Genomic DNA, 23831 nt, shown 5'->3' on the forward strand with positions numbered 1-23831 from the left:
GCCGACCTTAGGTTTAGGCATGGGGGGTGGGAGAGGTTAGGTTTTGGGTTAGGGTCTGGGGCAGGTTAGGTTTAGGCGTGGGGGTGGGAGAGGTTAGGTTTTGGGTTAGGGCAGGGGTGGGCAACTATTTTTCATGGGGGGCCACATGAGAAACCCAGATTGTTGCCGGGGGCCGAACAAATATTGTCATGCCGTAACCCATGGATGGGCAACTTTGATGATAGAGAGGGCCACAAAAAAAATTCCTCGCTACCAGATTTTGCTGAGGGCTGAACGGCGCCAGCGCGAAAAATTTGGGGCATTTGAAGCCAGGTTTAGAGGAATAACTCATTTTAAATGAACAATTGTGATGTCATTATTCAGTCTTAACCACCAATATTTCATCCTTTTCCTCACTCACTCCTATGTCACCACCTGTTCTCCCTGCAGGGCTTGAAATTAACTTTGTTGACCACCTGCCAATCTGGCTGCTAGATTTTAAAGTTACCAGCCAATTAGAATTTCCACTAGCCGAAATGTTTTTCTTGAAATAAACCAGAATATGAGTGGGTTAATTTAAGCATAAGTATCAGTAAGTGGCCCGGGATTCTCAAAGCCTGTGTTGAGGGTCACACAAGAACAAAAATGCACTCTTGAAGCTAAATAAATCCAAAACCAACAAGTTAATTATTTAAATTTCTACTTCAATGTAGAATAGTCATTTCTTACACATGAGATTACTTTTAGCCTTTTAGTCATAAATATTATTGAAAGATATTCCATATTCCAGACTGAAATGCTATAACAGAAGAGTATTGCCCAGAATGACATGAACATTTGGACACTTATTCAGCGGGTATATTGCATGTTGCGTTCAAGTGCACTGTAAAAAAACATTAACATTTTTTTTTTTTTTTTTTGCAATTCCATCGCGGGCCACCCAGGGGGCGCCCGCGGGCCGCATACGGCCCGCGGGCCGTATGTTGCCCATGTATGGGTTAGGGTCTGGGGGAGGTTAGGTTTAGGCATGGGGGCTGGGAGAGGGGAGGTCGGAACAACGAGAGGTCGGAACAACGACATGGAACCCTGTGAGAGGGCTCCCGAATTTGTCGTGCTTAGGGCCCCCAGATGTACAGGGATGCCCCTGTGTGTGTGTGTGTGTGTGTGTGTGTGTGTGTGTGTGTGTGTGTGTGTGTGTGTGTGTGTGTGTGTGTGTGTGTGTCTACAATGGGACAAGAAAGGCTCACCCACTTGACATTGATGTCATTGGAAAGTGACATTGTTAGAACATTGGACTTCACCACTCTAGTCAAACGCTTTGCCACGGCAAAAGTCAGGAAGAAGACATTTCAGGTACGAACAGACTTGAATACTGCTTGATTGATTTGTGCAATAATTGTGAGAATGTGTGTGTGCACTGTAATAATAACAGCAATAATAAATACAAAATAATAATAATAAAAGTGCTTGTTGTGACATCTCAGTGGCAATGTTTTCTTTCCAATCAGGCTGTTTATGAAAGAACATGATGGCTAAACCTACAGTTTGTGTTTGTAAGTTAGAATGCTGACAGGAGAGCAGGTGGTGACATGAAAGTTAGTGAGAAAAGGAGAAGATACTGAATAATGACATCACAACAGTATAATCCTAATGTTGATTTAAAATGAGATATTCCTTTAAATACGGATAAAAAAGGTAAAAAAAAAACACTCAAATTTTTTTCCGGCGGTGCCCAACGGCGCCCCTTTCCGCTTGAGGGGGGGCCCTGCAGAGATGAATAGCCCAGGGGCCCATGAAGTGTAAAATCGGCCCTGCCTAGTGGCGGTGTTATCAGAAGCTATGATAAGGACTTCAGTCTTTGCCGCATTGAGTTGGAGGAAAGTTGCTCGACATCCACTCCTCAATGGCGGACAGACACCCAAGTAGCGTGTTTATTTCCTCAATTTTGTCGGGCTTGAAGGAGAAGTACAGCTGGATATCATCTGCATAACAGTGATATGAAACACCCTTGAAATTGCTAATTAAGAGGCCCAAGGGGAGCATGTAAAGGGCAAATAGAAAAGGGGCCAGAACGGACCCTTGAGGCATGCCGCAGGGTAGGGGAGCCCTATCGGACCTAAAGGGGCCCACGGTCATGGAGAAACTTCTCCCATTGAGGTACGAGGCAAACCACTGAAGGGCAGGCCCCGAGCCACTCGCTAAACCTGTCTAACATGATGTGGTGATCTACTGTGTCGAAGGCTGCACCAAGGTCTAACAGCACCAGAACTGCACATTCACCTGAGTCGGATGTCATTATGATGTAATTGGAGACCCTGAGGAGAGCAGAATACAGTGGAGTGATTCTTTCTGAAACCTGATTGGAAGATGTTATTGTCTTTCAGAAAAATGTTAACTTGGTTTGCAATTACTTTTTCTAAAACTTTGGACACAAAAAGAAGCTTAGAGATGGTATTGCGGCCTAATGGAAACAGACGCCCACAGACGCCATGACATGATACGTTCAACTCGCACAGCACTTGTGTTTGGTTAGGCTACTCACTGTTGTTGATCTTCCATGGTGTTACGGGTTGTTGACCAGGTGGTGGTTTGGCTGCAGCGTTATGTAGTAGGCTATTGTTGATTGATTGAAGTGAGGCAAACTGCTTGGGCTTGGCTTTGCTCATACAAAACTAAATGAAAATCCCAAACCAACAAAACAATCTTTCCCCCAAATTAAACAGACCATCAAAAACGGAAGAAACCCAGCAAAAATAACCAAAAACACAGAGCATGTGGTTGAAGACTGTGGCCCCTATTCTCCCACAGGCCTTCGGCACTAAAACGGGCCTTAACCGCAAAAAAACATGCCTTGCGCCTGTTTTGGGACGATATCAACATGGCTTTACGCTGCCAAATGCGCTTTAGGCCGAATGGGCGTGGCGCAGTCCCAGAGTGGGCGAGATCTAGGCGTGTCGGCGCTAAATACCGGCCTACTGATATCTTCCGACCTGGCGTACATTTAGCGCTTTGCGCTTTTGAAAAGCAGGCCTATTCAGTGCGCGGAGCGCTCCCCTCTGGCTCTCTCCCTCCCCTCTGGCTCTCTCCTCTGTCACCCTTCTCTGTGTCACTCTCTCCCTCTCTCCTCAGTCCCCAGCATGCAATTGGGTACTCCATTTCGCTACTAAATAGCAACCAAATGAGGCGAAATAGATATAAAAGGTTGATCTAAAATAATGTGTAATGGTAACACAGCCTGCAATTGTAGAACATTTCAATATTGGACCAAATAAAACATAGAAATTAAAACACCACCCTAAGTGAAACATATATGTCCTCCTGGGCCTATATATAGGCTATCCCTTGTCGATTTAACGTGATTTAGATAAGTGACAGCGGAACGCGCTTCCTACTGTCATCTGCTATACTGTGATGTCCGCTCCAATAACTTGGCCCTACTTCACATTTAGTTTTACAATAAAAACACATTTATGCAATGACTTTACATAATGTAGGGTATATTTATGTGCATCATCCTTCTTGCAGCAGGCGAGAGAAAATGATATCTTTCTGGACAAACTTTCACCATTCTAATAGGCTATATTTTTCTAGCTGATGCATTTAGAACATTCTTTTCACTTTGATCTTGCTATAGTGTAGCGTATTTACATGCTTGCAGTATTTAAACTGCAGTTAGATTGGTTTGAGAAGCATAATAATATGGAATAATAGCCTATATGGAGACAGACAGACTGGATGAAGGGATGGGGGGGGGCAGAGCGCTTGGTTTCTGTCTGGTTTTGCTGGACGAGTGGAATTGGAGCTTAAAAGGCAAGCGTGCGATTCGTTTATTGCACTCATCCAATGAGCATGAGGTGCATAATTTTACGCTTAAAAGGCGTGGTTGTAATGCTTTAGGCTGCGTCTAGCGCCAAGACCAAGATATCAAGTGCGCTGGTCCACGCCCACTGCGCCAGGCGCTCGGCGTAGAAACTAGGCCGATGCAACGATAGGGGCTGTGTCTCCGTGGCGTCTTCCACAATTCAACTCCTTCCTGAGCACACCTGCCTTCATTAAAGGGGTTCACGATTTGTGGGTCAGGTGACGTCTCTGCTCTTTACATGCAGCACCAAAATCCTCCACCAGGTGGTGCCAAACGATTACCATTAAAACTAAAAATTATATGGAGGTCCTTAGAAATGGCTCTAACAGATGGGCCTGTAATGTTTTGGGAGGGGAGGGGTCAAGGTTGGGTTTTATAGGGGCTGCACAACTGCCTCCTTAAAGTAAGATGGGACAGAGCCAGATTCAATGGAGCTGTTTGTAATGGGGACCAGTGAGGGGCCGATAGAGCCAATAATCAGATCAGAATCAGAATCAGAAATACTTTAATGATCCCTGGGGGGAAATTGGGACAAGTTGCAGTTGCTCGCACTCAGGCATGAAATATCCACGTAACACAACATAGCATAACACAGTATCACACAGTATCTCCCTACACATAAAAAACAGTCAATACAATAAAATAAAATAGAATAGAATAAAATAAAAAAGGTGCTTACTGGAATTAAATTAAATCAAATTGCACATTACGTGTGCCGTAACTAAGGCACAGCTAACCTATCGGTTGACTCATTCTCAGAGAGACCGAGTGTCTCCGAGGTGCTCTTCTTAGTGAGGCGTTAAAGAGTCCAATGGCCACAGGCAGGAATGATTTCCTGTGCCTCTCTGTGGTGCATCTGGGTGGGATCAGCCTCTCACTGAACATGCTCCTGTGTTTGACCAGCACGCCGTGGAGTGGGTGAGAGTCATTGTTCATGATGGAGCGTAGCCTGGTCAGCGGTCTCTTCTCCGACAGCGCTGTCAGAGAGCTCAGCTCCAGCCCCACAGTGTCCCTGGCCTTACGGATCAGTTTGTTGAATCTGTTGGCGTCCGCTGCCTTCAGCCTGCTGCCCCAGCACATGATAGCATACAGGAAGGCACTGGCCACCACCGACTCATAGAACATCCTCAGCATGGTCCGGCAGACGTTGAAGGACCTCAGCCGTCTCAGGAAGTAGAGACGGCTTTGCCCCTTCCTTAAGCATAGAAGTTGGTATAATATCCAGGGGGCTTGAAGAAGCTTTCATAGCGCTCACTAAGTCAATTAGGTCAGCTAAGGTGATGCAAGAGAAATTGCTCATGGTTGCCTGCTGGACAGATAAGGGGGGGGGAGTGGGAGGGAGTGATCCTCAACCTTACATGCAACCTTGTTTACGAAGAATAAAAGAAAACGGTTGCAGTCATCATTTTAAAAAACAAGAACAGAGGGGGTAGGAGGGCTGACAATGTTATTTATTGTTTTAAATAGCACTCTAGAGTTGTGCTTGCTAGAGGTAATAAGGTTTGAGAAATAGGCAGCCCTAAAATCTCCTACGACTGTGCCAATAATTCAGCTAGGTAAATCACAATACAAAGAAAGCAAGACAGTATCTGTCTGCTGCACTTCCCCCCAAATCACTACTGGAAGTAAAATCTCTGAAGGACAACTGAAATGATGATCTGACGATTTATGTCAGACTGGATTTATGATAATTAACACACCCAAACAGCTGCTATGTTCACATCATTACCTGATGATGTAATGTTAGACGGGGTAACGGCGAACGTGGCATTATTGACAGATGATGGAGTGCGAGCTAGCTTGTCAGAAACTCTGTTTGTATTTGATGCACTTTGGCTAAGTGTTTAGACAAATAGCTCGTGTTTCCACCTTTATTACTAGCGAACGATTTATTGCACTTGTGACAACGTGAATTGTCACGATCGACTCGAGTGAAGTGCCACCATCGCTTCATTTTTTGCCATTTCTCTTAACCTGCTCTGCTGCTCTGCTCTGGTCTGTCTGAGTTGCATGTCTGCCTGCCTGCCTTCCTTGTGCATGTGTGGGTGCTGTCCATGCTGTCAGGCATGCCCAGCTCCTCCCCTCTCTCCTCCACTCCTCAGTCTCATCTGGCAGCAGGAGCAGCTGTGTCTCTTCTGATGAAGAGCAACGTAGAAAAGAGGATCTCTTTTCTCGATTCGGAAATCGCAAAAAACACACATCATAGGCATGTCTTACAGAGTTGGTGAGATAAAATGTGCAAGATAACGTTTATGTAGCAATTGTAAATAGGAAATCTATTTTCTTAATTTCTCCACTCCAGTACCGATAAGAGAACCGTTAACATGAAAGTTTATTGATCCTGCAGTATTTACAAATTCGGCACCGGGGTCAGTTAGGTACTGGGTCTCGATACCTAGCCTGGGTAAACCCAGCCGCCACGTGACCTGCTCTCAGACCTGCTCTCAGGGTCTGTCTGAGAGCAGGTCACGTGGGGGCTGAGTTTACCCAGGCTACTCGATACCCATCCCTACTGATTGGCTAACGCTGTTGTCAGCAGAGCCAGATTAACACCCCCAGGGGCCCCGGGGCACTGAAGCTCACCAGCCCCCTCCCCCTCCGCCCACCCCATGCCACCCGGGTCCAGCCACCAACCCACGCACCGCACACACCCAAGGCCACCCACACCACCCCAGCGATTAAACCTTATTATTTCGATCTTCCAGTCAAACTGTCATGTTAACTCCACCAGACCATAATCACACAGCTATTGGTCAAAGGCTGAATAACCACTCCAACTGAGTAGCCAGAATAGGTATGTCTTTACAATTCAATAGACTGCCATTTCACTCACAAATAACAAGACAAGGAAACAATGGATTAAATAATCACAACTCACTGGCAGAGCAGAGGTCAGTTTGTAGTAGACAGGGCAGCCAGCACAAAGGTCAGTTTGTAGACAGGGCAGAGGAGCTCACAGGCTGTTAGTCTGTAATCACACACACACCTATTGGTTAAAGGCTGAATAACCACTCCAACTGACTAGTTATGTTTTTACAATTCAATAAACTGCCATTTTACTCAAAAATAACAAGACAAGGAAACAAGGCATTAAATAATCCTAACTCACAGAGCAGAGGTCAGTTTGTAGACAGGGCAGAGGCAGAGGTCAGCTTGTAGACAGGCAGAGGCAGGGGTCATCTTGTAGTAGGGGTGGGCGATATAGCAAAAGAAATGCATCTATATAAAACATTTCATATCAGTTGATATAGATAATTATTGATCATTTTTAATGACCTATTTCTAATAAAGACCACAAGAAAAAAGATTGAATTGAACCACTTTATTTTTGGACCACAATTAAAAATACAAATTTAGTGTTTCAAGGGATATATTGATCTATAGTGAAAAAGTTTCTTATTGTATTGATGAAGTATCTATTGCTGATATATACTGCTATTGATTTATCGCCCAGTCCTAGCTTGTAGACAGGACGAAGCAGAGGTCAGGTTGTACACAGGGTAGCCAGAGCAGAGGTCAGCTTGTAGACAGGATGAGGCACAGGAGATCACAGGCTGTTGGAAGTCTGTAAACACACACACACAAACCTATTGGTCAAAGGTTGAATAACCACTCCAACTGAATAGGTATGTCTACACAACTCAATAGACAAAAAAAATCGGAGAAATGGATTAAATAATCCCAACTCACTGGCAGAGCAGAGGTCAGCTTGTAGACAGGACGAGGCAGAGGTCAGCTACACAGGGTAGCCAGAGCAGAGGTCAGTTTGTAGACAGGAGGCACAGGAGATCACAGGTCTGTTGTAAGTCTGTAATCACACAGCAGAGCAGAATGCAAAATAACATTAGCAACTTCACACAGAACTACATAATCCAAAATACAATGAACTTGACAAACTTACTCCAACACATATACACATCTGACACTATATTTATTAGCTTTGCCGCTTACCAGCATCACACAATAGCGATACAGTACACATATCTGACCTTTCACCAGCAGGTGGTATCACTGAGTAAGGTACAGGCAAGCATTACATCATATCAAATAAACTCATCAACAAAATATAGCCTACATGTCGGCAAAACACAATCACAACAGATAAGGTCAATGCAAAGAAACAGCATCATTAAATGGTTCTTACCTAGAATTTCTTCTTTCTTGACCTTTGCTGGGAAAAGTCTTTGATCAGGTCCTCAAAATCCAGCTGCCTCACAAGGTCAGACTCAATGGCCATCAAAGAGAGTGCCGAAAGTCTTTTCTGACGCATGGTTGTTCTGAGTTCATTTTTTATACGTTTCAGTTGAGAAAATGTCCTCTCTCCCTCACAGTTGGATACAGGCAGTGTGAGAAAAAGCCTGAGAGCAACAAACACATTGGGGAAAATTGTTTGGAGTCCATTCCTCAGCACAACTTGCAGTAGGTTTGTAGGAGTCTTGTCTTGCTCAGTACTGACAAAAGACCTAAACTGGATGAGCTCGTCAGCTAGGGCCTTGTCCAAGTCAGTTGAGTATAAGGAGGAGAGAGCCTCAGACCGTCTGCGGAGATCAGTGTCATCACAGTCATTGCGGCCATTTACGTCTCTGTATGCATCCAGCTGTTTGTTCAGTCCTGAGAGCAAACGGTCAACAATCACATTGAAAGTCTCCACTTTGACAGAACTACTTCATTGTCGGCTGTCTCATCAGCGAAGGCTTTTCTTTTGCTCACACGGTGAGTGTCAGTGGGGTAGCTCTGTGTCACACCCGTGACAGCCCGGGCACATTTCTCAAAATGGTCAAATCGCTCTCGTAGTGATGCAACAAAAGTGTGCAACGATTCCAAAAGGCCCACAGCAGTCTTTAGGTCCATGGTCGTCTTTTGCAAGCCTGTGCTTGTAAGCTTGAATCGGTTCAGCACAGTGTCCCAAAATATGGCCATCAGCGCAGTCTCCAGCTTACCCAGCTTGGTATCCAGCGCAGCGGCCTCGCGCCATGTGTCCTGACGCTCCTCATTGTCAGATGCCAACATCTGTAAGGCCTGTCTTATTTTACTGTAATTTTCACAAAGAGCTCTTGTGGAGTCCCCTCTGCAGCTCCATCTCGTACTGGAAACACTTTATTCCATCTGTGCGTGGAAGAGGAGCAAAAAGCATACAATGCCTGCAGTAAGTCAAAAAACTGGCTTGCTTCCCGACAACTGTTTTCCACACAGTTCACACCAACCAAATTCAAGGAATGTGCCGCACATGGGATATAATGAATGAGTGGGTTCTTTTTCTTAAGATGAGCTTGTAACCCGTTATATTTCCCCGACATATTTGACGCATTGTCGTATGCCTGGCCACGGCAATTGGAGAGATCCAGCCCCAACTCACTGACCATCTTCATCACACAATCAGCCAGACTTGACCCAGTGTGACTGTGAATGGGTTCAAATCCAATAAAACGCGCCAATACTTTCCCTTTCTCATTCACAAATCGGAACACAAATGTCAGTTGGTCCACGTGAGATATATCAGGTGTAGAGTCTACTATCACTGAGAAATATTTAGCTTGCTGTAGCTCAGTAGCAATTGCTTGCTTTGTTTTGTCACCCATTAGGCCAATGAACTCCTCGCAAATAGTTGAGGACAAGTATGAAGTGTTACCATGGCCCTTCTGACCATAGTTCTGAAAATGTTCCATTAAAAATGGATCAAACTGTGCCATCAGCTCTAGAATTCCCAGGTAATTACCGTTGTGTGTGGACTGCAACAGTTCATCATCTCCCCGGAAAGGAAGCCCCCTTTCACTCAAGAACTTGATAACTGCTACCACGTGCCGTAATACCTCTCTCCAGTACAGACCTTCTGCATTGACCTGTCTCCCAAGGGAAGCATCCACACTGCCCACATGCTGCTGAGTACGATGAATAAGAGAAAGCATACTGTAGCGTATCGCTGATACGCCAAAGAACGGAGAGTTGTAGTTGGTACAGGGTCTTTATTCACAGGCTTCGTTAGCTCCTAGCAGCTAGCTTCCCACCGCTAGCTCTACCCATAACAACCGGTCTGCTCGCCCGCATGGCACTGACTCGCTTCCGCCCCGGCCGCTGGTCACATATATCCCCTTCCCCCTAGGAACACACCCACACACATCAGTTCCTAGCTGCGATCCAGACACTTAGGTTGCACATCACATTACAGGTAATACTTGGATTACCTGAACACGTTACATACTCCTCACCCAACAATAAGGTTAACGCCCACGTTAACACCCACAACCCACACATATCCCCCTGTACCAAAACACACCAACACAACATTTTTCCCATCACCACATCAAATTATAATTCCCCAACAACCAGTCTTTTCTTTTCAGCACCCCCGTCATAATGTCCAGTTTTTCATTAGGTACTCCGTAATGTCTAGTTTCCCATTAGGCACTCCATAATGTCTAGTTTTCATTATTTCCTTCTTTTTCACACATTCATTTAAATTCAACACAATATAATTTCAGTTCGACAACAACCCCAACATTTACATCATTCTTTTTCCATTACCTTCATTTAAACCTTTTTTCTTACTCACATTATCCCACTTCAACCACTATTTCCATCCCCCCTTTTAAAGCTTCTGTCCCATCTGAAGCACATTACAGTCAACACATGCACTGCAGTGTAAGTCAGCACGGTCCCCCCTCTGTGCCCCACAGTCCTCACACGCATCGCAGTATCTTCGCACATCCTCCTTTTGTTTGCCCCAGTAGAAATGTCCACGGATGCGGGTGAGTGTCTCTTCGGGCCCAAAATGACTGGAACCAGGGCCCTTGTGTGCCCCCTTAAGCGCCAACTCTCGCAGGTAACCGGGTACAACCGCCTGCCTCCCTTTTACCCCGTGCTCTGTTCTTTCCAACAGCCCGTCTTCATCTAGCCGCAGGTCGGAAAACATGTTCCACAGTCCTTTCGTGGCACCGGAAAACATGTGAGTCTCCTTCACAGGGGGCCGGCGTCCGGCCGCCACCCACGCAAGCACCGGACCGATCTCCGCGTCCTCCGCCTGCCTGCGTTTCCACTCACTCACGTCGACATCCTTGATGGTCGCTCTGTCGTCCTCCAGATCCACATCTGGACAGTCCTCCTCGTCTTCCTCCACCTCTGCTTTCCGCACAGCAACCGTGGGGGGCGCAGTGCAGTTTCTGGCTAAGTGCCCAGGCGAACGGCAAGTCCAGCAGAGTCTCACCTGTCCGCCGCCTGCACGTCTCTCTTCTCCCGCTGCCCTCCGGTCCCCGACAGCCTTTTGACACTCTCTAGCCAGGTGTCCAATCTCGCCGCATGCCCAGCAGGCTCCCTGCTGACCATGTCGTTGTCCCGCATACCCGGTCCGTCTCCCGGGACCGCTTCTGCACCACCTCGCCACGTGGCCCGGCTCTCCACATGTCCAACACAGTCTCTTTTGCGGCTCCGCGTGGGGCCCGTGCTCAACTGTGACGCGGTATACAGTGATGTTATTGACGTTTGGTTGCTCCCCTGGAGCGGTGGGAGGGTGACCCATCTGGACTACCGGCCCCCCTGCAAACGTCAGTGTGCTCTTCCCTAGGTCTACTGTGCATTGGTTTAGCGTCAAGTAGTCCTCCCCCAAGATACAGGGCCCCGCCATCTCTACTACCCATACCGGAAAGTTCACTGTCTGTCCCCCCACAGTTATCATCACGGACCCCCTTCCCCTCATCGGCATCAACTCACCGGATACTGTCCTCAGCAGCTGGTCCGCTGGCTGCTCCAGAAGCGCTCCCTCTGGCATCATGTTGTAGTTCACCAGCGTTGCCGTACACCCCGTGTCCACCAGGGCGACACAGGGCTTCCCTTGCAGGCGGACCTGAACATGGCAGCCGTTCATCGTGTGCGGCCCGTTCTGCATGTTGACAGCGCCGGCGATGTCGTCTGCTTCGGGGGAAGGCGACGCCCCCCCTCCCCGTCTGTACCGCTGGGCCCCCTCCAACGGTGACGTGGCCATAGGGAATATGACGTAGGGGGCCCGTCTCGCCCCTCTTAGACGGGCCCCGCGCCGTTTCCCTGGTTCCACGCTCCTCCGCGGCACTCTCTGGCCCGATGCCCGGGGCGTCCACAGGTCCAGCAGCGCATGGCCCCGGGCCCCCTGGCCCCGGTATTGTCTCGTGGGGTGGGCTGCAGGGTCGCGCTTCGGAGCAGTTGTTCTGTTAACTGGCGCACCGACTCAGATAGCTCTTTCACCATGTTGCCTTGCTCTTTCACCATGTTGCCTTGCTCTGCCAAGGCCGTCTTCCACGCTGGCTCTTCTTGTAGCTGGCTCTCCGCTGCCATTCTCACCACTGGGGCGGCCTCCATTATGCCGCTGCTCTTATCCCAGCCTTCTACTGTCTCTATCTCCAGCGCCAACTCCAGCGCTGCTCCCAGTGTTTTTGGATGTCCCAGCGTTACCTTCTGGCTTAGACCCCGTGGCTCGATGGCCTGGACAAAGTAGCTTAGGGCTAACCCATCCAGCGCCTCCGTCAGTAGCTGGCTGTATGCGCGCCGGCTGAGAGTCTCAATGTCTGTTGCCAGTGCACGCAGCGACTCACCCTGCCGTCTGCGTCTGTTACACAGTTCCGCGGCTACGATGGCCTGCTCTTCACATCGTCCGAAGCGTCTCCGCAGGGCCCCCATCACCACATCCAAGTCCTTTGTATCCGCTATTGCCGACACGCACGCCGTAGCCTCGCCCTCGAGGGACATCACGAGATGGCTGGCTCTCTCCCTTCTCGTCCAGCCATTCCATTCTGCAGCCTCCTCAAACTGCTTGCAGTATGCCTCCCACTCGCCTTTACCGTTGTATTTCGGGACGAGCACGTCCTTCCTGGTTCTGCGGGCGCCATCCCCCGCCGTCGCGTGCCGTGCTTCAGCCTCGTCACTCCCCGCCTGTCTGCCAGCGGGGCCCGGCTCGGCTCCGCTCTCCTCCCGCCCGAGGTTCTCCCTCATCAGTCTGTATTCCCCCCTATTCTCCGGATACACCGAGGCTTCACCGGGCCGTGGCACAGCCTTCATGGCTACAGCGGTGTTGTCAACCCGCTCGATCTTCACTCTCACCGGCCTCGGCTCTTCCGCTCTCTCCGCCGCCTCGTTAGCCCGCCTGCTAGCCTCTTTGAGCCGCGGGGTAGCTTCCGTGGCTACGGGGATATCGCCGTTTAGTTCGGATTTTATCATCACAAACCCCAGGCTTGCTGCTGCTATCCCCGCCTGGATCTCTGTGGTAGCGGCCGCGTCTACCCCGTCTTCTTTCTCCTCGGGTGCTTGGTAGTCCGCCCCGGCTCTTTCTCTTCCCGCCTCCCGTTTGAGTCTTTGCTTCTCTCTCTTCAGGAACTTGTTAACCATCTTGCCGATTCTGGAGGTAATTCACCGTTTTAAACTTCTGACGCCAATGTAGCGTATCGCTGATACGCCAAAGAACGGAGAGTTGTAGTTGGTACAGGGTCTTTATTCACAGGCTTCGTTAGCTCCTAGCAGCTAGCTTCCCACCGCTAGCTCTACCCATAACAACCGGTCTGCTCGCCCGCATGGCACTGACTCGCTTCCGCCCCGGCCGCTGGTCACATATAGCCCCTTCCCCCTAGGAACACACCCACACACATCAGTTCCTAGCTGCGATCCAGACACTTAGGTTGCACATCACATTACAGGTAATACTTGGATTACCTGAACACGTTACAATACATTTCCTGTGCTCGGCACTGATCTCGTGTTCCATTATTCTTTCAATGTGTTTCCAATTAGTGAATCCAGAAACAAATGACTAGGTTTGCGTTGACGTTGACAAAAGTTTACAAGCAAAGCAATAAATTGCTCCGGTAGAGGGTGAATATATAATCCATTCGTGTGGTACAGTTTCACCATCGTTAGTGAGAGAACGTGCCGGCCCCACGGCAGCCTCCCTCCGGGATGCGGGATACTTGGCGGCACGATTCTGAAAGGCCAAAACCCCTTTGATCAGAATGTCCTCCCTGATCTTCTCTGTAATCGATCCCCATAATGCAGGGTCTGAAGAAATGATGGCGCGGCCATCACCTGTTGCGGCTGCCTCGGCTCCTCTGCTTTGGTTGACATCTGCAGCTGCTCCAGTAACGTCGACCGGCTCCACTGTTTTTGTTAGGTTGTTGTTGTTTTCATCCTCTTCATTCTCTTCTTCATCGTTTCCTCTGCCTGCTCTATCTTGTTGTCGAGGCGGCCTTGACTCTGTATCTGCATTGCTGCTGCTTGATGCGGCTTCTTCTTCCAGGCTACTAACAAGGTTAGCTACAGCTAGCTGCGGTGGCCCAGTACTAGTGCTGGCAGTACTGCTAGCAGTAACGCTATTGCTAGTACTACTACTAGAATTAGCTACTGCTGCTAGCTCGGGCTCGGCGCCATGTTCTGCTTTTTTGAAGTAGCTGCTAATAACAGGCACATTTCTAATAGATGCCGCTTCTTTCAACTTTTTGTTCCTCTTCTTTGCAGCCCCGCTGGACTTTCGGTTTAAGCTGTTTATATCCCATGATCTGTTGTTGTTCTCCTCCATGATTTTCCTGTCTGTTTCTTTGCTAATCAGATCTTTGTAGAATGCCTTCTGTTGTTCCAGAAGTTCATGTAATACCGGGGCCTGGCCTGGATGTTAGCTGGCTGCTATTGGGCCTCGTGCCTGCCTGACTAACACTGGAAATACACTGGTGGTGAGGCTGTAACAGAGTTAGCTTGTTAGCGATTCTGGTGGGCTTACATGCCCGGTGTAAACGTTGCAGACCCGGGCTAATGACGACGAGCCCCCCCACTGCAGCCCAAGGCTGATTACTCACAGTACAGGATACGTTGAGACGAGAGCAGAGCCCAGGGCTCTGGATCAGAGAATTCCTGCTGACTCTGGAGGACAGGTGCACTGGTGGTGTTACTGTTAGCTCATCATTATTAGCATCCGCACTGCCGGGCTAATGACGAGCCCCCCTGCTGCAGCCCAAGGCTGATTACTCACAGTACAGGATACGTTGAGACGACAGGCGAGAGCAGAGCCCAGGGCTCTGGATCAGATAATTCCCGCTGACTCTGGAGGTGCACTGGTGGTGTTACTGTTGTTAGCTCATCATTAGCATCCGCGCTGCCGGCTCCGGCCTCCGGTGCCCCGGCCTGGCCGCGTCCTCGCTCCCTAGCGTTAGCATTAGCACAGTCTGTTTGCTTTTTATTACAATTTATTGTTGTTTATTTTTATTTTTTATAAAACAATCTGCATGGAAAAGCATGAAAAACACGGGTCGCTTTTATTTTGAAACGAAAGGCAGGTCAGGCAGGAAGTCATCTGATGCCGCGTCCGCGGTAACTTGATTCCGAGAGAGCAGCAGCATGGTGGTGAGTGATGACTGTCTGTCTGCCTGGCGAGATAATTGAAGGTGAGCGAGCTGCGAGACAGTGAGCGAGTGAACGACAGACAGTGAGTGACACTGACAGATTTTTTAGCAACAACCAAGAAAGTAAGTGTCTAGTCTGTCTCTTAAGTAATGTTACCTGTGTGACACGTTGGGATGCTACTGGCTAATCATGCATGATGCCAATTGCCAAGCTCCCGAAGTCAGGTATGCAGGTGGCTATATGCATGGTTTCAGTTTCATGACCCAATAAGTAACAAAAAGAGGTGGTGTAAAGTTAAAAACAACATAATATATTTTATTTTATTTTTCAATCGTTCCTATCAGGAATAAATAAATGTCCCTCTGTATGTTTTTTTTATTATCGATGATGACTTTGTGTGTTGTGTACGGCTTGGGTTGTGTACCTGTGTTTGTAGGTGTCATTTTGATATGAATTTGGCTAAAACAGTTTGTGTTTGTTAGTTACAATTATGTTGACAGGAGAGCTGAGCAGGTGGTGACATGAAAGAGAATATACTGAATAATGACATCACAACAGTATAATCCTAATGTTGATTTAAAATGATATATTACTCTAAATATGGCTAAAAAAGGGGGGAAAAACCCCTCAAAAATCCACCTCCCCTTGCTGGACCTCCCCTATTTCGGAACCCTGGTTACGGCCCTGGGTGCATTCAAATGCGGTCAGATGGTCGCAATGTGATGCTGCCTTCAAGTGCCGTTGGAATAATCATAAAAATGACACCAAAGTGGGGGAATCACACAGACAATGCATTTATGCTTGCTGGCCATAAAAATCAATAATGACATTAATAGATCATGCCGGGGGGCCCTGGGGGGACCCAGCATTTTTTTTTTTATTATTATTATTATTATTATTATTATTTTTTTCCCTGGGTTTGAGGGCCCCTTCACCCCGAGGGCCCCGGGGCACCTGCCCCGGTTGCCCTATGGTTAATCCGGCCTTGGTTGTCAGGCATGCAGTAGTCATGCACAACAGAAACAGACACAGGCTATCTCTACTTTGGCTACTAAATTTGGTAATTGTAAAACAATTATATCAACAAGCAACGGATTGTCAAAACGAATTTCACCACTGATGAAAAACGTGACTTGGATATAAATCGCAAGCTATAAATCGATCTATCAACATCCCCCTAGTATGCATCAGCTCCGCTAGGCTTGGCTGCGGATCCCCAGTTGGAGTCCTTTCTTCAATCACATCACTGATGACAAGTTCAAGTTCAAGTTCAAGTTCAGCTTTATTGTCATTAAAGCAATACACAAGGTACGGCAGAAACGAAATGACGATTGCATCTAGCCCACAAATAGTGCAATTTCAAGAGAAGTACTGACAACCGACAATAAAGGTAGTAAATTAAAAATAAAGTGCTTTAGGGAAATTATTGCACATGCTAAAGAGCTTTTTAAAAACAGCATAAATAAATAAAACAACACTAGAAGCTGTATGACATCATCAGTGATTGATTCTTCTTCTTCTGTGGTGTTTTATGGCAGTTGGCATCCTTTATGTTGCATTACCGCCTCCTTCTCCCAGAAGAGTCTTGCTATTCCTCCTTCTTTCTTTGGTCCTCACACCAATCAATGATGTATGGCACCATCAGTGCTTTATGACATCATCTGTGCTTTATGACATTATCCCAAGGGCGTCGTTTTGGTCTCAAAGTTGGTAGGGTTGAGGACGGCAGGAGGGGAGGCGGGCGCCGCCGGAAAAAATTTGAGCTTTTTTTTTTTTACCTTTTTTAGCCATATTTAGAGGAATATCTAATTTTAAATAAAAAAAATTAGGTTTCTTTTAAAGTCCCTGGAAACCAGAAATATTTCTTTATTATTTAGCATTTTGAGTTCATCACATCACAGGACCCTATGTTAGTAAGCCACCAGCCAAATTTGAACGATGATGAACGTAAAATTAGGTTTGACAGTCTGGCAAAAGTCACGAGAATCAATTACTTTTTAGAGTGTATTTTCTCCCGCGGACTGTGTGGGCGTGTCCCGTCTGCAGCAGGGACATTTCTCTCCTCCGAGAGAGAGAGAGAGCGCGAGAGAGAGGGGGGGAGGGAAACGGAGAAAGAGAGATCCAGTGTGTGTGTCGAACACACACACACACACACACGTGTGTGTGTGTGCGTGTGTTCGTGGCTCGGAGAGGGAGAGATGTTGCTGCGACTGCACAGCGCAGTGTGTGTGTGTATGTGTGTGAGTAACCTCGCGTCACCAGGCTGTGTGTCTCTCTCTGTGCTCTCTCTCACACTAGTCCCGAGAGAGAGAGAGAGAGAGAGAGAGAGAGGAGAGGAGAGGAGAGGAGAGGAGAGAGAGAGAGAGAGAGAGTGTGTGGTGTGTTCCTCCACCTCCACCAACAATAACGTCTCGTTTTGCTACCCTAACGTAACGAGTTACTTACAGTTGCTGCAGGGGGACCCCTCTTCTTCCGAGCGGGAGGAGGAGGAGGCGGCGGCGGCGGCATGTCGGCGTGTTAGTAGTGTGTGTCAGAGCCATGTGTGTGGGTGGGCGTTTGTTTGGTCATCAGCCAAATGAGCCAATCAAACGTGAGTTTCGGCGAAAAAAATTGGACTGGCCCATTCAGTTGTGAAAAACAGGGGTAAATGTAACTTTGAACATATTGCAAACTAATTTCACTCAATAATGGTCGGGTCAATTCTATCCTTGCAAAATATGGGAAGACAATCTAAATGACCTATATAACTGCACTCCAAAGATAATGCAAATAAGGTTGCTTAAAAGTTGGTAGGGACAATTGGACACCCTGAAATGTTGGTAGGGTCTTGACCCTAGCAACCCTACCCAAATCGACGCGCTTGTATAAACGTATCTAACATTATCAATGTTAGATCATCAGGTTGCGTGCTAATGCAGAAAAATATCTAGCCACTGTTTGGCCGCCCGCTGCAGCCAATCATAATGCGTGAAGTTGTGGTGTCATCTGTAGTCGCTGGACCCCGAGCACTTAGGTAGGGCGAAGAGATCTCACACCGGACCTCGGATACCACCCCACCATCTTTCTAGTTTGCTCACACAATCATGGTTCCTGAAATATTTGTTTTGACAAAAAATTTACCACACGCATTCCCAGAAGTCTTTAAAGTTGTAGTTGTCGCGCTGCACTGGAAGTTTGCACGTAGTTGTGTCACATGTCCGGGTATGGACTAGTAAGTGTAAAACCTTGAAACATTTGAATCCTGTGCTGTGAATGAAATTTAAAGTGTCTGTGCATGTGTGTGTGTGTGTGTGTGTGTGTGTGTGTGTGTGTGTGTGTGTGTGTGTGCCACACACTGGCTAATGGCCCACTGGGGGAGGAGCGGGGGGCCGTTATGATTGATTGGGTATGGTCTACCAATCCCTGGCGATTTTACTGGGGGTGCACGGGGTGCAGTTGCAGTGCAGTGTGTGTGTGTGTGTGTGTGTGTGTGTGCGTGCGTGTGTGGGCGGATGCCCACACACGCACGCACACACACACAAAATAAAGAAATTAAAATAGGTGTGCGCGTGCGCTCGCTTGTTGGTGTGTCATAATATAACTTATTATGACCCTTGGCCTAATATCTGATGTCCCCCCCTCCCCCCAGAGTTGACCAGGAGATGTCAGAGGTTCCCAGTGGGCAGTCTGACCAGGAGCATCAAACAGACCTGGACTCCATATTTATGGTGTGTAAATTAACACCACCACCTTTTACTTCACCAACGAGTGAAATGCAAAACAAACATACAGTCTCCACATTAGAGTTTTTAGACCAACATGCTTTCAGTCTATGCACGATTCTTTTGATCTTGTGTTCCACAGGTTTATTATGAAAGTTTGATTTTTATGTTATTCTGTTGCAGCTTCTTGAGGAGAACATAGTCACCTTTGTGAAGAACGAGCTGAAGACGTTCCAGAGGGCTCTGAGTGCAGATTCCCCAGAATGCTTAGAGAGTCAGAGGGAGGATGAAGAGGTGGTGGACGGTGAGGAGGAAGAGCAGAGGAGGAGCAGCAGAGAGGCTTTTCTAGACATCACACTGCTCTTCCTGAGGAGAATGAAGCAGAAGGAGCTGGCTGACTCTCTGCAGAGCAGTAAGAAGCTTTGTGCATGTTTGACTTTCTTTCTGCAGCTGTAAATACAGCAGGGCTGTTAGTCAAGTCCACCAGTCCACCTTGGTCAAGTCCAAGTCCAGATCGAGTCATTGGTGAATCGAGTCTGACTCAAGACCAAGACTGGGGGGGGAATTGAGAGGGTCAAGACCGAGCCGAGCCCGAGCCCGAGGGGGGGTGGAGACCGAGTCGAGACCACGACTGCAAAACTACATTACATTACATTATATCATTTGGCAGACGCTTTTATCCAAAGCGACTTACAATTATTATTTTTTTACAAACACATTTTTGTCAACAATACTACAAGTCCATTTCGAGTCCAAACTACAAGTCCATTTCGAGTCCAATACCATAGCAATGTGCTAGCCAAGGCTACCATTGTATTTATTGACTAAAATAGCGTTTTTTTATTACCTAAAATAGAATGCAGATTTTGAAAAGCATTTCAACAAAATTAGAATTTTAGAGGACAAGCTCATAACATACAGTAGTTGCACCTACGAGTGTATTTTGCTTACTCTTTCAAGTGTGAATCATATTCACTCTCGAGACTGAGTCAAGTCCGAGTCATATTGACTACAAGTCCGAGACGAGACCAAGACCGTAAAAAATCGGTCTCGAGACCTACTACAGCCCTGAAATACAGACATGCCTTAAACAAGATTGGAAGGTAAATTAGCAAAATTGCCCATGAATAATCTGGTCAAATGATGTGGTGTCATGCTGCACATGATAATAGAAACAGGAAAAAAGAGAAAACAACACCACAACAGTTGCCTTTTTACTTTGAGTGAGAAACACGTTGATATTGTGCATCGAGCTCCACACACAATCAGCATCCATTTGTCTATTGAGCTGAATAGATGCCATGAGCTGCAGTTTTATAAACATTTACCAGGAAATCATCACATGTACTGTAACATTCACTCATTGCTGTTATTTTGTTATTTCATTCAGAAAGTCCTGCTGCCATTTGCCAACGTAAACACAAATCTAACCTGAAGGAGAGGTTTCAGTGTTTGTTTGAAGGCATTGCAAAAGCAGGAAACCCAACAGTTCTGAACCAGATCTACACAGAGCATTACCTCACAGAGGGAGGGAGTGGAGAGGTCAATGATGAACATGAAGTCAGACAGATTGAAACAGCATCCAGGAAACCAGCAAGACCAGAAGCGCCAATCAAATGTCAAGATGTCTTTAGAGATAAACCTTTCAAAACATTGATGACGAAGGGAGTGGCTGGCATTGGGAAAACAGTCTTAACACAGAAGTTCACTTTGGACTGGGCTGAAGACCAAGCCAACCAAGATATACAGTTCATATTTCCATTCACTTTCCGAGAGCTGAATCTGCTGAAAGAGAAAATGTTGAGCTTGGTGGAACTTCTTCATCACTTCTTTCCTGAGACCAAAGATGCAGGAATCTGCAGGTTTGACAAGATCCCTATTGTGTTCATCTTTGATGGTCTGGATGAGTGTCGACTTCCTCTAGACTTCCAGAACAACAAGATCCTGACTGATGTCACAGAGTCAACCTCAGTGGACGTGCTGCTCACAAACCTCATCAAGGGGAGACTGCTCCCCTTTGCTCGCATCTGGATGACCACACGACCTGCAGCAGCCAATCAGATCCCTCCTGAGTGTGTTGACATAGTGACAGAGGTGAGAGGCTTCACTGACCAACAGAAGGACAAGTACTTCATGAAGAGATTCAAAGATGAAGAGCAGGCAAGCAGAATCATCTCCCACATCAAGACTTCACGAAGCCTCCACATCATGTGCCACATCCCCGTCTTCTGCTGGATCACTGCTACAGTTCTGGACCATGTGTTGAGAACAGATGAAAGAAGAAACCTGCCCAAGACTCTGACTGAGATGTACATCCACTTCCTGGTGGTTCAGTCCAAAGAAGGGAATGTCAAGTATCGTGGGAGAGCTGCTACAGATCCACTCTGGAATACAGAGACCATAAACATGATGGTGTCTTTGGGAAAACTGGCTTTTGAGCAGCTGGAGAAGGGCAACCTGATCTTCTATGAAGCCGACCTGACAGAGTGTGGCATTGATATGACAGCAGCCTCAGTGTACTCAGGAGTGTTCACACAGATCTTTAAAGAGGAGTGTGGGCTATACCAGGACAAGGTCTTCTGCTTTGTCCATCTGAGCATTCAGGAGTTTGTGGCTGCTCTTTATGTCTTTCTGACATTCATCCACATTGGGGATGATTTACTGAGTGAAGAACAGGTAACCGCCCCACCTGTCCGGAAAGTGAGTGATAGATCTTACAAAAAACACCTCTACCAGAATGCTGTGGACATGGCCTTAAAAAGTTCTAATGGACACATGGACTTGTTCCTCCGTTTCCTCCTGGGACTTTCACTGGAGAGCAATCAGACTCTCCTGCAGATAGAGCCAAGAAGTAGCTCACAGACCAACAAGGAAACAGTCCAGTACATCAAGAAGAAAATCAGAGCAAATCCATCTCCAGAGAGAAGCATCAATCTGTTCCACTGTCTGAATGAGCTGAATGACCATTCTCTAGTGGAGGAGATCCAACAGTACCTGAGATCAGGACGCCTCTCCACAGATGAACTCTCCCCTGCCCAGTGGTCAGCTCTGGTCTTCATCTTACTGTCATCAGAAGAAGAACTGGACGTGTTTGACCTGAAGAAATACTCTGCTTCAGAGGAGGCTCTTCTGAGGCTGCTGCCAGTGGTCAAAACCTCCAATAAATCTGTGTAAGTGCCTGAGTAACTGGATAGAAATAGTGAAAATTATATTTTATACAAAAGAGCAATACTTCCAATGTTATTGTTTGTTTTGTTTGTTACTGTATTCTTTTCTCCTTCAGGCTGAGTTGTTGTTGGTTGTCAAATAGAAGCTGTGAAGCTCTGGCCTCAGTTCTCAGCTCCCACTCCTCTACTCTGAGAGAGCTGGACCTGAGTAACAACATCCTGGAAGATTCCGGAGTGAAGCTGCTCTCTGCTGGACTGCAGAGTCCACACTGTAGACTAGAGACTCTCAGGTAAGATCAGAGTATGATGGTTTGTGTAACAATATATTGTCACTAGAACATTGCATGCTGGTTTATTTGTGGTAAGACGTGCGATATAAACCTGCATTATACCAAGTATTATGTTTTATTATTATTTTCTACTTGCTTCCTTTATGATATTAGAAGGGTCGGAAGAGTTAGAGTCATCCATGTTTGACCTCTGACACAACAAATTAATAAACATCTATTTTGTCAGGTTGGATCAAAACAAGCTGACAGAGAAATGCTGTCAGGAGTTGTCATCAGTTCTTAGCTCCCAGTCTTCTACTCTGAGAGAGCTAGATCTGAGTAACAACAACGTGCAGGATTCAGGAGTGAAGCTGCTCTCTGCTGGACTGGGGAGTCCACACTGTAGACTTGAGACTCTCAGGTAAGATCAGAGTATGATGGTTTGTGTAACAATATATTGTCACTACAGTCATACATGTTTAACCTCAACAAATGAATAAACATCTATTTTGTCAGGTTGGATCAAAACAAGCTGACAGAGAAATGCTGTCAGGGGTTGGCATCAGTTCTTAGCTCCAGATCATCTTGTCTGAGAGAGCTGAACCTAAGTAACAACGATGTGCAGGATTCAGGAGTGAAGCTGCTCTCTGCGGGACTGGGCAGTCCACAATGTAGACTGGAGATTCTCGGGTTAGTATTACTGATACTGTTAAAGAGATTACAGTTTAAATTCTGGCTTATAAGCACAATAATGTCAGTGAAGTGAGTGGAGAACTCTTTTTCGAAAGTTGAAAGAGGAAGATCTGCAAATGTCCAGGCCCTTATGGCTCATACAGACTACAAGATCCTCGTTGGGTCGTCCGTCTCTGTTCCTTTCACACTATACAACTGTCTGTCTTGTAATCAGGAGTCTTTGGGCTCTATTGTCACAATGGCGGTAATTTTCTATTAGTGCTAGTTTTGCGCTGGAATAGCGATGCACAAAGCCCTAATTGTGCGCGTGTCGGCCCGCTGTGCTTTGCGTTATCTCGGTGCAAACCTCCATAGGCGTTAATGCCCAAAACAGTATTCACACGTGTGAGCTCATGTCCAGTCCACTCCCCTTAAAAGCCAGTCATGTCTGTGACAGCAGCTTATTTCGCTGACTGCACGGGCAATGCCCAAACCTGCGCACATATCCGCTGAAGTACTTGTTGTGAGGAATGAGGAAATGCCATTTCCTGATATAACAGTGCTTGTCCCTCATCTAGCAAAGCCTTCTGCAGGCTCACGGGAATGAGTTTTGAAATGGAGGGACAATAAAATGTCCCCCCACCGACATGATTGCAAGTTCTTTGTAAACGACACGATAATGTCATAATGACATAAGTGTACCACAAGCCACCTAGTGTTTTGGACGTGTACCGCAGCCAACGCGCAGAGTTACATTCGAGTATGCACAGTCTCGCTGTCGCTGCTATTCGGTGGCAAGGCTCCAAGTCAAGGGTGCGCAGAACCCTGTCAGCGC

General features: G+C 47.0%; 1 protein-coding gene across 1 annotated transcript in view; it reads left to right on the forward strand.

Moving 5' to 3' along the window:
* The window catches only part of LOC310791945 (uncharacterized protein), a 72124-nt gene that overhangs the window by 28555 nt on the left and 19738 nt on the right, over nucleotides 1–23831 (forward strand). The window contains exons 9-14 of the mRNA XM_083653625.1: nucleotides 18816–18894; nucleotides 19072–19300; nucleotides 20279–22058; nucleotides 22172–22345; nucleotides 22572–22745; nucleotides 22841–23014. Coding sequence (XP_083509751.1) covers nucleotides 18816–18894; nucleotides 19072–19300; nucleotides 20279–22058; nucleotides 22172–22345; nucleotides 22572–22745; nucleotides 22841–23014 — 2610 coding nt within the window. The remainder of the gene's footprint in view (nucleotides 1–18815; nucleotides 18895–19071; nucleotides 19301–20278; nucleotides 22059–22171; nucleotides 22346–22571; nucleotides 22746–22840; nucleotides 23015–23831) is intronic.

Source organism: Poromitra crassiceps (assembly GCF_964638095.1).
Source record: "Poromitra crassiceps genome assembly, chromosome: 17".
NCBI classification, from domain to species: Eukaryota; Metazoa; Chordata; class Actinopteri; order Beryciformes; family Melamphaidae; genus Poromitra; species Poromitra crassiceps.